The sequence below is a fragment of the Hyaloscypha bicolor genome (genome assembly GCF_002865645.1).
Source record: "Hyaloscypha bicolor E unplaced genomic scaffold K444scaffold_13, whole genome shotgun sequence".
NCBI lineage: Eukaryota > Fungi > Ascomycota > Leotiomycetes > Helotiales > Hyaloscyphaceae > Hyaloscypha > Hyaloscypha bicolor.
Window position 1 is genome coordinate 170,658 of NW_020194515.1, and position 14,587 is coordinate 185,244.

Below are 14,587 nucleotides of genomic sequence, written 5' to 3' on the forward strand. Positions count from 1 at the left end.
AAGCAAATCAATAAACGCATTGGAGGGATGGGTGGTGTTTATTCTCTATTTTATGAGCGCTTCTCTCAAAGTCAAGCAATTTGTGGCGTGCTCAAAGCCAATTTACATGGTACAAAAGAAATTCAGAATCACTGTTCCATTCTCGTAACCTCTCCCTCCTCCTCCGCAACATCCTTCAGTTAGTTCTCAATCTCATTTCCCTCCGCATCGTATTCAAATGGCTCACTTCTGCGAGCCTTCTTCGCCTGCGAAATGAATTAGTACGTAAATTGTTTAATCTTTAAGAGCGAGCTCAGGAGGAGCCAAGCCAAGCTCTGGGCTCTCAAACAAAACAAGAGCAAATCGTTATCCAGATAAGCTCACCTTCTTGGCCTTCTTCTTTGGATCTCTCTTCTCAATTTCGTTTCCCTCAGCATCATATTCGAATGAGTCTCTCTTTTCAATTTCGTTCCCCTCAGCGTCGTAGGAGAACGCATCAACACTTCGTCGAGCCTTCTTGGCTTTCTTGGCCTTCTTCTTTGGCTCCCTCTTCTCAATTTCATTTCCTTCCGCATCATATTCAAATGCTCCTCTTTTCTCAATTTCGTTTCCCTCAGCATCGTATTCGAATGAGCCTCTCTTCTCAATTTCGTTTCCTTGAGCATCGTATTCCCAGTTTCCCCTCTTCTCAATTTCGTTTCCAGCGGCATCATATTCCCAGTTTCCTCTCTTCTCAATTTCATTTCCAGCTGCGTCATACTCGAAATCCGTCGTGGATGGAGTGGCTTGGGCGGCAAGCATGGCGCAGAAGGCCAGGATCATGGAGGCAGTTGAGGCACGCATCTTGACTGTGTGAATAGATGAAATTAAAAATATAAGTGTTGAAAAATCAGACCAGCTGTGTAAGAAGTTTGAAGAAGATATGGACGAAGAAAGGCGTAGACATGCCCGTGGCGGAGGGTAGTACACTTATATGCAGGCAAGGAGATCCGGAGAACCTTGTCTAGCCCTGGGCAAGACTTGGAACTGGAATGACACATTGACTCGAACATTCCCAATGTCACATCCAGCATCGATCACTTGTCGAGCTTGCGTCAGCCCTCGGAAAGATTACCAGCGTTGGGTCTAGAGTCGAGCAACTGTAACAGCAAGACCTTGGTGCCGATGAATCAAAACACACTGCATCACCACCATAACGACTAAGAGCCTCATTTGGAACAAAACATGTCAGGCGTTTTGTGGCGGATGAGGCCGAGCGGCACTAAAAGTAAAAGCTTAACTTCCGGGACCATGCAGCGGCATCTGGGCACGAGTCTGGGCACGAACACTTGCTCGCAATCCACAATCACAACCGGGGCTTGGATTTGGCATTGAAGGCTAGGCCCAAGCGAAAGCTGGATTCTAATTGGCTCATGGTCGAAACAAGTTTGAAGCATGAGGTTGAGGCGGGATATGTTTTGAATCTTGCCTCGCCTCTCAAATGTGGTGGAACACCTCAATTCGATCGTTGGCGAGATGTAGAATGTTGAGAACAGTCATGCGAGAAAGTTTAGTCGTAGACCAAAGCCGTTCACATGCCGAACAATGACCAGATACTGAAAGTTTGGGAGAATGTCATGTGATGGATGCATGTCCAGCACAAAATACAAGTGATGGATGACCCTCCGAGGAAATTTACTCTTGTCTTCCCGTGCTCAATGCTATTGTATCAACATAATGGATCGTAAGAGTTCATTTCTCTTCGCAAAAACGAACCACCTTGCAAAACCCCGAGTACCGACGACCATGAAGAAAAAGGAAAGCGCTTTCATAACAACATAATGAATGAGATCAACAAGCACAACCTTCCTTCGAGGCGTTGTCCCTTGGTCCAGTCAGGTTCACCCTTGACTGGTCTTCTGTCCTCCCTGTGCTACCTGACGTAGCACCTGGTCCTCTTGCGCCTTTTAAAGATGTCTCCGGAATAGCGTTCGCGATAGCAGTGAAAACCTCAGTCACATTGGTTCCCAGCTTCGCACTGGTCTCGAAGAACAATAGGCCCTCTTCCTCCGCATACGACTTGGCTTCGGCCGTCGAGACCTTTCTCGCATCTCCATCTGCATCTTCTCCATCAGCTGCTTCACCATCGCCATCTTCACCTAAAGCATTGCTCGAAGTACTAGGATCATTTGTTAAGTCAAGCTTATTTCCCACTAGCGCAATAACGATTCCTGGTGAGGCCTGTCTTTGAAGTTCTGCAACCCAGTGCCTTGCCTTGATGAGTGATGTTGGCTTTGTTAGGTCGTAAACGACGAGAGCGGATTGGGCATTTCGGTAGTACATAGGCGCAAGGGACGCAAAACGTTCTTGTCCCGCAGTGTCCCATATCTCGAATTTGATGGTCCGGGTTGGCAAGTTGCATTTTTGAGTAAGGAACGCAGCTATAAATACAAAAGTCAGATTAATCAAGGACATTTAGATGGGCGCCTGGTTCCATACCTCCAATGGTTGGCTCTTTGTTTTCTTGAAAATCGTTGTTCACAAACCGTAGCACAAGAGAAGACTATACAATTAGCCAGTCCGCTGGGATGATATATGGGATCAATACTGTATACCTTTCCTACTGCTGCTTCACCAAGAAGGACGAGCTTTACGCTGCTGCTTGGCTTGGGCGCTGTTGCCTCCGCCATCCTGAAAGGAACGCTCGGGTTGATGACAGACTTTATGCGGAGTGGTCTTCTGCTTCGGTAGGTGCTGGATGTTTAGAAGATAGTCGCAAGGAATTCCCAGAGGCTTGCAAATGAACAGCAATGTTGTCTTTTGAAAAGAAGGTGCTCGAAAGCTAGGTTCGTGAGGCTTTTGATGGGGTGTTGGATGGCTTGACTTGACTGTTGACTGCGAGATGACGATTGCGCTAGTGGAAACCTGCGCTAAACTTAAAGTAGCTTGTTACGGAAAGTTTTGCCCGTGCACCGGCTTCTTTTTCCAATCTTTTTCGAGATCCTAAAGTCAAAATTAACCCAGTCCTCGAAAAGAACTCAACTCCACAGCACCCACAATGGCAAAAAGGAAGGCGGACCCTCTCACTCAGGTGCCAGCTGCCAACAGCAGCAAAAAGGTCAAACACGATACGACTGCAGAGAAAATGAAACCAAGTCTTTTGGACGATAGCGATTCGGGCAGCAGTGACGATGATTCTGTTGGTGGAGCAAAATTGGAAGAGCCAGCTTTTAGAATCAATGAAGAATATGCGAAGAGATTTGAACATAACAAGAAGAGAGAGGAATTGCACAAATGTCAGTATTTTATACAATTTTACAAAGCCTTACTAATTCTATCTAGTGGAGGAGAAATACCAAAAGACGGCCAAGCCAACGAACGGTCAGTATGGCGACAAATACGATGAAGATTCCTCGTCTTCCGATGATGACGATGAAGATGACGAGGGATTCCTTGCCACAGAGGCCTTGGACGCTGAGATCTCGGCTACACTACAAGCAATACGCTCCAAAGATCCTAGAGTGTATGACGAAAAGGTGACATTTTACACACCGATGGAGGACGATGACGAAAATGCGGCCCCCGAAAAGAAAGCGAAGCCAATGTACCTGAGCGACTATCATCGAGAGAACTTGCTGAAAGGCCATACCGGAGCAGACGACGAGGAAGAGGCGGCCGCACGAACATTTGCGGAGGAACAAGAATATCTCAAGAAGTCCATTGTCCAAGAGATGCATGCTGCTGCGGAAGACAGTTTGGACGACGATGAAGATGGAGGGTTCTTAGTTCCAAAACCAACCAGTCAAGGAATACATCCATCAAGAGCAAGCAAAGTCAAGGTTGACCTTGATGTTGCTACCGCGGACAAGGATCCTGAGAACTTTCTCTCCAATTTCATGGCAGCTCGAGCTTGGGTACCTTCCGATGGAGCACGGTTTCAGCCACTGGAATCCGACGACGATGAAGAGGATGAGCGAGCGGAGAAGTTCGAGGCGGCTTACAATTTACGATTTGAAGATCCTAAAGGCAGCAACGAAATGCTAAAGTCCTACGCAAGAGATATTGTGGCCGCCAAAACAGTTCGCCGAGAAGAACCAAGTGGCAGGAAGAAGCAACGAGATGCGCAAAGAGAGAAGAGAGAGGCCGAGAAGTTCGAGAGAGACGAGGAACGAGCACGACTGAGACGCCTTAAGATTGAGGAAATGGAGGAGAAGCTCCAGAAGATCAAGAAAGCTGCGGGCTTAAGGGGAAAGACCCTTAAAGACGAAGAGTGGACCAAATTCTTGGATGATGGTTGGGATGACGAGCAGTGGGAGGCAGAAATGGACAAGCGTTTTGGGGATGATTATTATGCTGAGAAGGAGGCTAGCTCTGACAACAGCGATTGGTCGGATGCAGGAGTAAGCAAAAAGAAGAAGGTCAAGAAACCAAGATGGAATGATGATATTGACATCAAGGACCTAATTCCCGAGTTTGAGGAGGAAGAGACGTCGCTGGAAAAGCCTGTCTTTACCTTATCTGATTCTGAAGGAGATGGTGAGGACGAGAGCGAGAGCGGAGATGAGAGCGTTCCTAAAAAATCGAAGACGAGCAAAGATCGACAACAGGAGAGGCAAGCAAAAAAGAAAGCAGCTCGGCTTGAGCGAAAGAAGATCGAGGACCTCGTGGATAGCCAAATGGAGCTCGACGTCCCCACCAAATCCAAACAACCAACCAAATTCCGTTACCGCGAGACATCACCAACCTCTTTTGGCTTGACGCCTGCGGATATTCTCATGGCTCCAGATTCCCAACTCAATCAATTTGCTGGACTGAAAAAAATGGCTTCATTCCGAGATCCCGGGAAGAAGCGGAAGGATAAGAAACACCTTGGGAAGAAGGCTCGGTTGCGGCAATGGAGAAAGGAGACATTCGGGAATGAGGATGGACCGGAGATTGTTATCAATGTCGAGGAAGGATTTGACGCCGGCGGTGGAGTCGATATTGTGGAAGGCGGACGCAAAAAGAAGAAGAGATCTAGGAAGAGCAAGAACCAAGCTGCTATCTAGTGAAGGTAGATGGCGTGCGTACTACTGGTAACTGCTCTCATTCATCTATAGATGCTGATAGAGTAAAGGCAGTTGAGAGTGTAAATGTCCTGCTATGTCTGGTGCCTCAGACTGAGTGTAGTGTTACCCGATGAACTTGAATGCATTTTCAATGCCGAACATCTTTTTTAGTCAATGTTTTGAGATCATACAAAGCAATCACCATCATCAATCAGTGTAGGTCTCGAAATTCAGGTTCGCGTGTCTCGCTTAAGCCCCTTTCTCTTCTCGGCTAGTTATCAACTGCTCTTCGGCATCAGCTAGGTCATCGAGTCTTTAACAAGTCAATGTAAACAGGAACAAAGCAACAACAAGACTCGATCAATAATTATCATTATATTTATAAGATCGCATTCTCAATCAATTTGCCACCCTCAAAACACAAGACCAGCGCTCGCAACCTAACCTCCGTCAGATCTCCTTAACGAACCCAACCTCAACCAGACTATCAAACGGAAGTCCAATATCAGCCATCTTAGTCCTAGAATTCTCACGTATCCACAAGAACATCCACAAGAAAATGGCTCGCATAAAATTCGTTCCCTTCTTGATCGTCATTAGTTCCTTCCCCATAATGTAAACCATCTGAGCTTGAGCCGCTTTGTTAATGGCACCAAGTTCCGCTTGTACTTCAGGCGAGTGGTCAACTGAGGAAGCGCTAGAAGCCGAGGATGTGTGGTCGCGAGTAACGAAAAGAACCAGCTGCTCGGTGATCACACGTCCCAGGTCTGGGCTGACGATACTGTCACTATACCCGTGTCGAGCCGTCATGCGATAGCAGCCTGGGATAGTAGTCCGCTGGACAATATATCTCTCAGCTTCGGGGACGGAGGGGGTTGAGATCTGCCTCATGTGGAAGAAGACAATGATCTCGGGACGAGCGCTGAATTTCCTGACGAACTGTGCGAAGACGATCGGGACGAGATCTCCGACCTTATCGAAGAAGATTCCGACTCCATCGACTTTGGTCACTATTCCGCCACCAAAGGCAGGCGTGAGCTTCACTTCTCCGTTGGCACCAGTGGTCAGAAGATGTGATGGCTGGAACCGATCCTCTGCCTCTGCTGCCCATTGACTTTCTTTGCCGAAGCGCCAGAGCACAAATATGTACGAGAGGATTGCCGCAAGCATGAGAGTGAACCAGGCGCCCGTTGGTACTTTAGTGAGTGCCGATGAGAGATAGACTCCATCGAGGGCAGCGAATACCAGGAAGACGAAGACGACGATGAAGATATTGATTTTCCACTTGATAATTGCAACGAGTGCAACCATAGTAGTGGTTATGAGTGTGACGCAGACAACACAAACTCCATAAGCATTTCCCAGTCTGGTTGTCTGGCTTTGAATTAGACCAGATGTCTACGAAGAGGGAGAACCGTCGAAACTTACGTTGGAGTATGCTGCAGTAACGATAACAGTGCCCACCATCAACAGCACATTGGCCAAAGGCATATAAACCTGACCGTGGAAAAGTTTTGACGTATGAACCTGTGAAGATTTAAACTCAGCTCTCGTCTCTCAAAATGTGAATTTCTCAAAACTCGTGGAACATTGGTAGAAGAGGAGCAAGAGGACTACTAACGAGTTTTATGTGAGGTGCATAGGACATATTCATGACCTGCATAAGTAGCTGAAAAGCTCCAGTGATCATGGCTTGGCTGGCAACGATGGCAGCCAGAATGGCAATAACGAGACCTGAAGTGTTATGTTAGTCTTAGCGATAAAAAAAACGAGATGATTACTGACTGAAAACAAAGCATCCTGGTGGAACAGTATGGAAGAATGGGTTGGTGTAGGCAATTCCAGTAGCATCTTGGGAGATGAAGGCAGCTTGGCCAATGTATGCCAGAAGCAAGCATGGGAACGCTAGGCACAACCAAGAGATCTGAATGGCCCTCTTGCTGAATGCTCCCAAATCTGCGAAGAGCGCCTCAACTCCAGTGAAAGCAAGCAAGAGTCCACCGAGAGACCTCCAACCTTGTTCTCCATTCCTCACGAGATATGCTCCGGCAAAGTGTGGGCTGAAAGCCTTGAGAACGCTGTGATCGAACTTGGCGAGATTGTAGATGCCAGCGCAAGCGTTGAACAAGAGCCATATCATGACGATAGGTGCGAAGGAGCTGGCGATTTTCGTTGTCCCAAAAGGCTGGACAGCGAACAAGAGAACAAGAATTGCGCAAGAGACCCCAACAATTGTACTGGAGCTGATGTTGGGGTGCGCGACCTCAATTCCCTGAATAGCTCCAAGTACGGATTGAGCAGGAGTTAAAACGCCATCAGCCTGAAACAATGGAGTTAGTATTGCTGTAATTGGAGTCTCAAGCAGACTTACCATCACCATAGACACGCCGAGTACACCAAATATTTTCAGGACCACTCGCGCAACCATGGAGTTCTCAATAAAGGATCTCACGCCCTTATTCATTGGCTTCAACTCATTTGTCAGATGGCGTTCCAGCTTAACAGATCCGACCACATTCGGATCGCGACGGACAATATTGGAGTATTTTGCCAGCAGACTGTACAGTGCGAAGGTTCCTCCCTCTCCTGAACGCCAATGTATTAGTGAGCGCCCAAACGATATTACGGCATTTGATAATTAAATGTGCTAACCATCGTCATCGGCAGCAAGAACAATGAACATATACTTGATAGAAACCATGAGTGTCAAGGTCCATATAATAATCGAGAGCGCGCCAACGAGATCATCGTAGCTTGGTTGAGATGTGAACGTTGACGAGTAGACGTAGAGACTAAAGCAAAATTAGTATCGGATTCGATATGTAGGCCGTGCATTGAAATGTCGAGAGCCCTCTCATCGCAAGTATGGATATTTCATGGATGTGCTGCCATGCCAGTTTCGAGGTATGACCGAAGAACAAAGGAGGACTGTTCCAACGGAGAAGGTGCTTACGGTGAGGTCCCAACTGCGTGGCGAATTAGCAAAAAGTACTTGAGGGAGCTGAGAGCCTCAGAGCCGTCTTGAGCTTCAATGGCAGAGGCATCATGGCGGCTCCTGGAACAGGCTCTGGGCTCTTTGCTCTCGTGGAGAAGTCAACAAATCAAGCATGAGAACAAGACCTACTATCGCCGTAAATGACACCAGTGCTTTGGTATGCAAGCCACATCAACATCCAACCTGTGTAAGTCTTGACGAGTCAATTGAAAGCTCTCGCTCTGTGCAATCCAGAAATTGACAGAGAACCACTTACCTGCTTCTTCTTTTGATTCAGATCCGCATTTGCGATTTGCATAGCGCGGTCTTCAATATCGTAACCATTCTTTTCAGAAAGAGAATCATCCTTGTTGTAAATTCTGCTGCTTGCAGTCTTCACAGGATGAATGTCCTCACCGAACTGAATACGCTGAGGAATTTCTGAGTCCGCCATTGTGCTTGACTTTTGCGAAATGCTGGGGAAATGGAGGAAGCTCAAGCAAAAGCAGTGGGGTCTCAAGAAGCGCCGAGAGAAAAGCAAAGGGAGGGAGAGGACTGAGAGAAAGCGAAAGAACAGAAGCGGTACATCATTGCTATTTAAGGTCTTTCTCTATTTGTCACTTCTTCAGCACAGGCGCGCAAGCAGCGGACATAGCTCCATAGCAGGAAGCTGCGCAAGGTCGCCACGAGTGACAGGAGATATTTACAGCTGCCACTGTTGACAGCGGCCGCCAAGCCACGGCATAATAAAAATAAAATCTGGAATCCACGGTATGTTATCCTCGCGACCAGATTCGAGCAGGCCAAAATCCCGCATAGCGAGATTGTTGATAGCGAAAAATCCCTCAACGCCATAAGCAAGAACCCGTCATTCTCACGCGTTTGACGCTCTGGAGCCCGTGCACCGTGCCCCCTCCTGCATGGTCCATGGAGCTTATGTGACGGGCGGGCAGCTGTCATATGGTTTCAGTTGCTTATCAGATTGGCGGGCAGACATCCAATCTCAGTCCAAGGAAGAAAGACGGGAAAGCCCTATGTAACAACGGTAGCCCCCTGGCATGGCACTCCTGCGTCTACTTCAGGACCCAAGTCACTCTGCCGAGCCACCAAAATAGCAGGGTCCCGAAAGAGGAGAAAGAAGAAGACACTGACCGACTCCATGAAGATCCCAAAACCCTACGAATATGAATATGGAACAACCGTAGTCTATTCACAGAAAGCAGCCAACGTTGAAGTAAATATATATATATGGGGTTGACAGTTTCTTGCCTTTCGTTTATGCCGTCATCATCCTTCAACTCATGCATGCAGGTGGTTATACATTCCCAATTCGTCATAGTAAGGCGAACCCACCCCGCGGGATAGATGCAGCCCCGGCTTCCAAACCCCGTACGCCATTACCTCCATACGCGCCATAATATCCTACCAAAATAAAATCCCAACGACTTAGTTACCACCTCCGTGGCCCATGTTGGGGCCATTGTTCACCTGCATTCCTCCCATTGCGTATCCTGGAGTGTTAAAGATGTCCTGTTCGTGGCCGAGATCCGGGGGCTCCATGTTGAAAGGCATGAACCAAGCACTGGTTGGCTCCGTCACTAACCCGCTCATTCCCCCATTCATTTGCATGTCCCACGTATTGGCTGCATCCAACATGCTGTGTGAGCTGAGCGACGAAGGATCCATACCGGCGTACGCGCCAAAGACAAGCTGGCGATCAAGTTGTGGGAGAATCCCTTGCTGGTGCGGAGGGAGTAGGACATCTTGACCGTAGTAAGGCTGCTGGTTGTACATATTGACAGGCGTCGTGGGGCTCATTTGATTGTACCCTTGAGGGAGTTGAGGATTACCACCATGCTGCATCTGCATGGATGCCACGTTTTGAACATTCGTGTTTACCGGCTCGAGTTGGTCGTGCCGTCCGATTGGGTTCTTCTTAGCCTTGCGCTTCGGAATCTTGGCCGATTCGCGGTCCTGTGGTGGGAGCGGTTCGAGTGTGTGAAAGAATTTTTCGACTGTTTGGTAACCTGATTCCTCACCAAGCGCCGCATCGTCCCCTTTCTCCTTCTTTACTCCTATAGCTGGATCCTCGAAATCAGATTGTGAGACGCCATGAGGATACCGGTCAAACCAATCGCCATATTGAAAGATGCTCGGCGACTGCGTAGTGCCGCTCGCAGACGAGCCTTGTCTTGCGGCATCCGCGCACACTCTATACTGCTCCTTGAGATTTTCGGACATCCAGTGAAACATGCCCCAGTACCTCTTCATCTTCGTGAGGTACTTGACATTCGTAGCAAGATTCCTCTTGGATGCAGCCTCCATCGCCGGATTTTTGGAGAAAACACCAAATACGTGGACAGTACTAGAGAGAAACGCACAATAGCCGGTGAAAGGGGCAGTAACAAAGTGCGATTCGCTATCCTTCAGTAACTCCGATATCCTATTTGCAGCTTCAAAAGCCTTCGCTCCTGCCTTGGTAACGAAATCCTTCGGGACATCAGCTGGCGGTCGACCTCCTGGTTGGCCTGGAACCGCAAACCGATTCATGAAAAGAATATTTTGCTGGATAGCAATGTGAAGAAATAAAAATTGGTTCTCAAGTCCTTCCGTCTCGTGGGTATGAAGATTTTCTGGCGTATACTTCAGCGATTCAGGTAGGCTCGAGTTGAAGGATTCAATTTGCTTGATAAGACCTCCATAATTCGAATCTGCATGCCACATTGGATGCGGGTCTTCTTCGTTACCCCCTAGGTTGAGGTAGTTGATGATGCGGCCCCACAGAGCGATGGATCGGATCATATAAGCTGCAACTCCCATATTATCCTTCGCGTTCGAGAGTTGACCAGCGCCAGGAGAAACAGGGTGTGGCACGTTGCCTTTCATATCTTCTGTTGGACCTGGCATGTCGAGCTGGAAGTATCTCTCCTTGATTGGAAGCTGCACTTTGATTGACTCTTGCTTGATGAATGTGGGACGGTCTGTGCCAGAAGAATTAAACCGATCCATTAGGAAGCATGCCCACATTGTTCTTCGTCTGATTTCTCGGTCGATAAAGCTCAACTCCGCTGTCCCATTGCGCTTCTGGGGATCGTAATCGAGATCGCGGTGAAGTTGTAATGCATATGCCATTCGAATAGCTTGCCCGCCGAGCGCCCAACTCCTGCCACCTTGACAGGTACCAAATTCGTGCAGACCCAGTATCAATAGACATGTTAGTATGGTGATGTTGGGCCATTCGTATCTTCTCATCACTATATCACGAGCCTCGGATGCCCACTCCTCGCCCCTTAAGAAGGCTGGAGTTGTGTTGAGTTTTGGATGGGTTGAAAACCGAGCAGAAATGGCACAGACTGCAAGTATGAGAACTGGTGGCACAGTACCCGCCCTGGAAACTAGATCAGTCTCACAGCCGAACAAGATCAGGGGCGAGAAACACCTACCTCAGCTTTCTCATAAAACTTGGCTTGTGTAGTAAATGGTAAGTCTGCCCATATATGTTGTCGAAAAAAACCTCTGACAAGTGCTCTTGGAGCTCCTTCGAGGGCAGTGCATCAGCACCTTCTAATAAAAGCTTGCTTTCCTCGGCCTCCTGTATCATCAACGAGGTCGGCTTTGAGCCCGCATCCAAATTAGGATTAGATGCTGATTTCGACCAATTGTCAAGTTCCGGTCCAAAGGCTTCGTCTGCAGGACGCTTCTTGCCCGATAAGCTTCGTGTAAAAATTGTCCCAGGGATGGCAGGCTTCACAGCGGCTCTCGTGACGGCTATCGCAGTGCTGTCCTGTTCTTCTTTTGGCACGATCTTGATGATTCTCTCTTCCATTCTCTTGAGCCTCTTGTCAAGCATGGCCATATAGTCTGTCCTAGGCGCAGCCTTCCGAGTGGTGACCTTGTAAACACATGGGATCCGTGATCGAAGACAATGCTTGCACGCAGGCTTTTCTCCCGAGCACCGAATTTTCTTCCTTCGGCATGCAATGCACGCCAGCGGCAGCCTCTTGCGCTCCTTGCCGGCCTTGGTTTTCAATTCACTCCATGGCGGGTTTGGGTCGTTCTTGTCTTCTTTCGACCGAGTTCCCAAATCACTTCCGTCCAAAGCTCCGCCACTGTTGAGGCCAAAGTCGTCATTGAAGCTACCATCTAGTCCCCCACCAGCACGATTGCTGGTCGGGCTCGCATCTTCTGAACCACTGACGCTTGCATTACCAGCATGGCCGATGCTAAAACCAGCTCGAGGAACTCCCGACATCAACGCCTGGTGGTCCCCTGGTATAGATGTGATTGAATCCCGGTGGTCATGGTGCAGAGAAGTTGTTGAGTTGCGATGATCCGAGCCCGAAGATGGCCCGGATAGATTGTACGGGTCCGAAGTGTTGTCCAACTTTGAGTCGCCCTGCAGGCCATTTTCCGGCAGGCCGTTGTACGGAAACGAGAAATCTGCAAATGAGGGTGGGGTGGGATCTAGCGAGGGGTTTGGCGCATGCCGCGTATTCTCCATCATCATGAATTGTTCAAGATCCAGCGGGTCGGCCATGGCCGCTGCTCCAGTGTCGCCACCACTATTCTGGAAGTTGGGAGCATTGTGCATTTGAAAACTCTTCGGAGCTTGGCCGGAGGACATCGTATCACGCTCGGTGATGGTTGCGACCAAGGGTGCCGCTACTTGCGCCTTTGCAGACTCGTATATCGCGAGGATCCGGGTGCGTGCTTCTCGTTGACGGCCACAGTCATCATAGAGACTTCATGACTCCTCTGCGCAATTCGAGATGCCAGTCGGATTGCGCGCCGGCATGGAACAAGACGACGGCAAAGATGCCACTCCTCGCGAGGTTGCCGTGCTGGGAATGGGTTTCCGCGGCGTTCCGGGCGAGTGGAGGCAGCAAGCAAGACTTGGTTGCGGCTATCTCTGAAGCACTCTTTCGGTAGGGCGAGCGCAGTTGTCACTCAAAGAAGAAGCTCGTTACCTTGAGGTTTGACGCGGTAATGTTGGTGTTGATGTTGATGTTGATGGAGGTGGAGGTGGAGGTGGAGGTGGAAGCCACGACCGATGCTCCAAGTCATGAAGTACAAGGCTGCGGCCTCGGGCGAATAAAAAGGGAATTGTGCAGCAAGGGAGCAGTGACGAGCAGCAAGAGGAGCGGTTCCCCGGGCGAGTCCTATCAACGTAATTTCCGCGTCGAACTTGCGGAGAGGTGTGGGGTTGGTTCAACCTTGCACTGCGGGATCTTCCGATGTATTATGCGACGCACGACGGCCTTTCAACGTCAAGAGGAGTGCGTGATGATGTTGCCCAAATAGGGCGGCCTTCCCTCTCCAGCTCCAGCTCCAGGTCCAACTTCCTGAGCCTTCGTTGATTGTTAAGTTTCGACTCGACGGGCGCGCGGGGCTGTTCCCAGCTGGTAAAAGGCCTGGCCCTCATCACATGCTCGCGCGCTTTTATCCTCGCTCGGCCTCTGGAACTATACGGTATTCCACTGGTGGACGAACATACTCGTACATCTACAAGTAATCATCCCCTCCTCCCGGTCAGAAATATAGCGCTGGTGTCAACTAGGGTTTTCATCAACTCCAACTTGAGCACGCTCACCAGGCCGCGATTGGATGCTGGCTCAAGGCGCACGAGGGCGATCGCCAGCCAACGCCTTCAAACCGCTCTTGGCAGAGTGCAGACCTGGGCTTTCTGCACCCCCAAGTTTCAACGACAGCCTGGGTGCTAGGCCCCGCCTTTGGGCTAGGATCTCTCCTTGACAGGCTCGTGATTCGGATTGCATGGATCCCCTACTGCAAGTACGAACACTGCATCTTGAATTCAACGCCAGCTTGGGACACGGCTCCACGACCACTTTGAGTATCTCGATTTTCTACTAACATTGCAAGCGGCCAAAAGACGGGACACGCTGGCCCTTTCCAGATTAATATGCGGAGTCACCAAGGAAAGGGGGAGACATCATGAACAAAAGTGGACTCGAGTCTTGAGTCAACCACGACTCGCCAGCTCCTCCCTCACCTTGTGCAAGACCACTTTGAGTCGGAGGATTATGCACATGCACAGGGATCCTTCTTATCAATCGAAAGATCCGCCAGCCTTCGATTGCATATATTTGGTCGCTTGCAGATTTATGAGATCTGCCTCAATTCGAATAGTTTACTGTATGTATCTGCCTTTTCCTATGAGCGACGGAGTCGATGGCTCAGCTTGATACTTCTAATGACCCTCAATAGTCAGAGCGTCTGCAATTTGACGCTACGGAAGAACGTGAATGGAGAGCGATCTTCCCCAATGCATTTATGTCATTTATGCTCAACACCAACCTTTACAAGTTGGGCAGGTCGTAACTTGACTAAACTTATCATGGATTCGGAGGATCCTTGAACCATGCTGCACCTGGTCACTCCCCAGGAGGTGCTGCAGGTGATCTCGAGGCTCTCAGTTGATGCGACTTCAAGTCAGACATGCGTCTGAAATTTAAATCTCCGCAGTAAGCAAACAAGGAGGTGTTCAAAGTGAAAAATTGCGGGGATTTGCGAACCAGTGGATGAGAAGACTTCAAATCTAGGGCGACATACCTGGTTCATATCATGAAATGAACCTTTAGCCAAAATA

At 49.0% G+C, this 14,587-nt stretch overlaps 5 protein-coding genes across 5 annotated transcripts; 1 reads left to right on the plus strand and 4 right to left on the minus strand.

Annotated features, from left to right (window-relative positions):
• Positions 1 to 21: 21 nt before the first annotated feature.
• Positions 22 to 1,168, minus strand: K444DRAFT_658722 (uncharacterized protein). Its single transcript, XM_024886296.1, has 2 exons — positions 364 to 1,168; positions 22 to 245 (listed from the first exon to the last, which is right to left on the minus strand). Exons 1-2 carry the CDS (start codon positions 820 to 822, stop codon positions 180 to 182), a joined length of 525 nt encoding a protein of 174 aa, XP_024743293.1. The 5' UTR covers positions 823 to 1,168; the 3' UTR covers positions 22 to 179.
• Positions 1,169 to 1,433: 265 nt separating this feature from the next.
• Positions 1,434 to 2,828, minus strand: K444DRAFT_606673 (ras-domain-containing protein). Its single transcript, XM_024879036.1, has 3 exons — positions 2,574 to 2,828; positions 2,458 to 2,521; positions 1,434 to 2,399 (listed from the first exon to the last, which is right to left on the minus strand). The coding sequence occupies exons 1-3, from the start codon at positions 2,646 to 2,648 to the stop codon at positions 1,810 to 1,812; spliced, it is 729 nt and encodes a 242-aa protein (XP_024743294.1). The 5' UTR covers positions 2,649 to 2,828; the 3' UTR covers positions 1,434 to 1,809.
• Positions 2,829 to 2,966: 138 nt separating this feature from the next.
• Positions 2,967 to 5,208, plus strand: K444DRAFT_658724 (Krr1-domain-containing protein). Its single transcript, XM_024886297.1, has 2 exons — positions 2,967 to 3,254; positions 3,301 to 5,208. Exons 1-2 carry the CDS (start codon positions 3,017 to 3,019, stop codon positions 5,004 to 5,006), a joined length of 1,944 nt encoding a protein of 647 aa, XP_024743295.1. The 5' UTR covers positions 2,967 to 3,016; the 3' UTR covers positions 5,007 to 5,208.
• A 153-nt stretch (positions 5,209 to 5,361) lies between these two features.
• Positions 5,362 to 8,523, minus strand: K444DRAFT_606675 (potassium transporter-like protein). The gene is made up of 9 exons (XM_024879037.1): positions 8,258 to 8,523; positions 8,131 to 8,194; positions 7,960 to 7,972; positions 7,659 to 7,798; positions 7,378 to 7,592; positions 6,792 to 7,326; positions 6,628 to 6,740; positions 6,435 to 6,533; positions 5,362 to 6,380 (listed from the first exon to the last, which is right to left on the minus strand). The coding sequence occupies exons 1-9, from the start codon at positions 8,432 to 8,434 to the stop codon at positions 5,457 to 5,459; spliced, it is 2,280 nt and encodes a 759-aa protein (XP_024743296.1). The 5' UTR covers positions 8,435 to 8,523; the 3' UTR covers positions 5,362 to 5,456.
• Positions 8,524 to 9,966: 1,443 nt separating this feature from the next.
• Positions 9,967 to 12,481, minus strand: K444DRAFT_516769 (uncharacterized protein; the record flags this gene model as incomplete). Its single annotated transcript, XM_024873708.1, has 2 exons — positions 9,967 to 11,368; positions 11,424 to 12,481. Coding segments are annotated over 2 exons (2,460 nt in total), but the record flags the coding sequence as incomplete, so codon positions are not given.
• Between the last annotated feature and the right edge of the window lie 2,106 nt (positions 12,482 to 14,587).

Excerpts from the sequence above, each read along its gene's own strand:
- K444DRAFT_606673 (XM_024879036.1), bottom strand. The coding sequence starts at position 2,648 with ATGGCGGAGGCAACAGCGCCCAAGCCAAGCAGCAGCGTAAAGCTCGTC. Across the intron at positions 2,522-2,573 it reads GTGAAGCAGCAGTAGGAAAG|TCTTCTCTTGTGCTACGGTT; the intron begins GTATACAGTATT and ends CTAATTGTATAG. Across the intron at positions 2,400-2,457 it reads CAAAGAGCCAACCATTGGAG|CTGCGTTCCTTACTCAAAAA; the intron begins GTATGGAACCAG and ends TTGTATTTATAG.
- K444DRAFT_658724 (XM_024886297.1), top strand. The coding sequence starts at position 3,017 with ATGGCAAAAAGGAAGGCGGACCCTCTCACTCAGGTGCCAGCTGCCAAC. Across the intron at positions 3,255-3,300 it reads GAGAGAGGAATTGCACAAAT|TGGAGGAGAAATACCAAAAG; the intron begins GTCAGTATTTTA and ends AATTCTATCTAG.
- K444DRAFT_606675 (XM_024879037.1), bottom strand. The coding sequence starts at position 8,434 with ATGGCGGACTCAGAAATTCCTCAGCGTATTCAGTTCGGTGAGGACATT. Across the intron at positions 8,195-8,257 it reads TGAATCAAAAGAAGAAGCAG|ACTTACACAGGTTGGATGTT; the intron begins GTAAGTGGTTCT and ends TGACTCGTCAAG. Across the intron at positions 7,593-7,658 it reads TCTTGCTGCCGATGACGATG|GAGAGGGAGGAACCTTCGCA; the intron begins GTTAGCACATTT and ends ATTGGCGTTCAG.
- K444DRAFT_658722 (XM_024886296.1), bottom strand. The coding sequence starts at position 822 with ATGCGTGCCTCAACTGCCTCCATGATCCTGGCCTTCTGCGCCATGCTT. Across the intron at positions 246-363 it reads CAAAGAAGAAGGCCAAGAAG|GCGAAGAAGGCTCGCAGAAG; the intron begins GTGAGCTTATCT and ends TTCATTTCGCAG.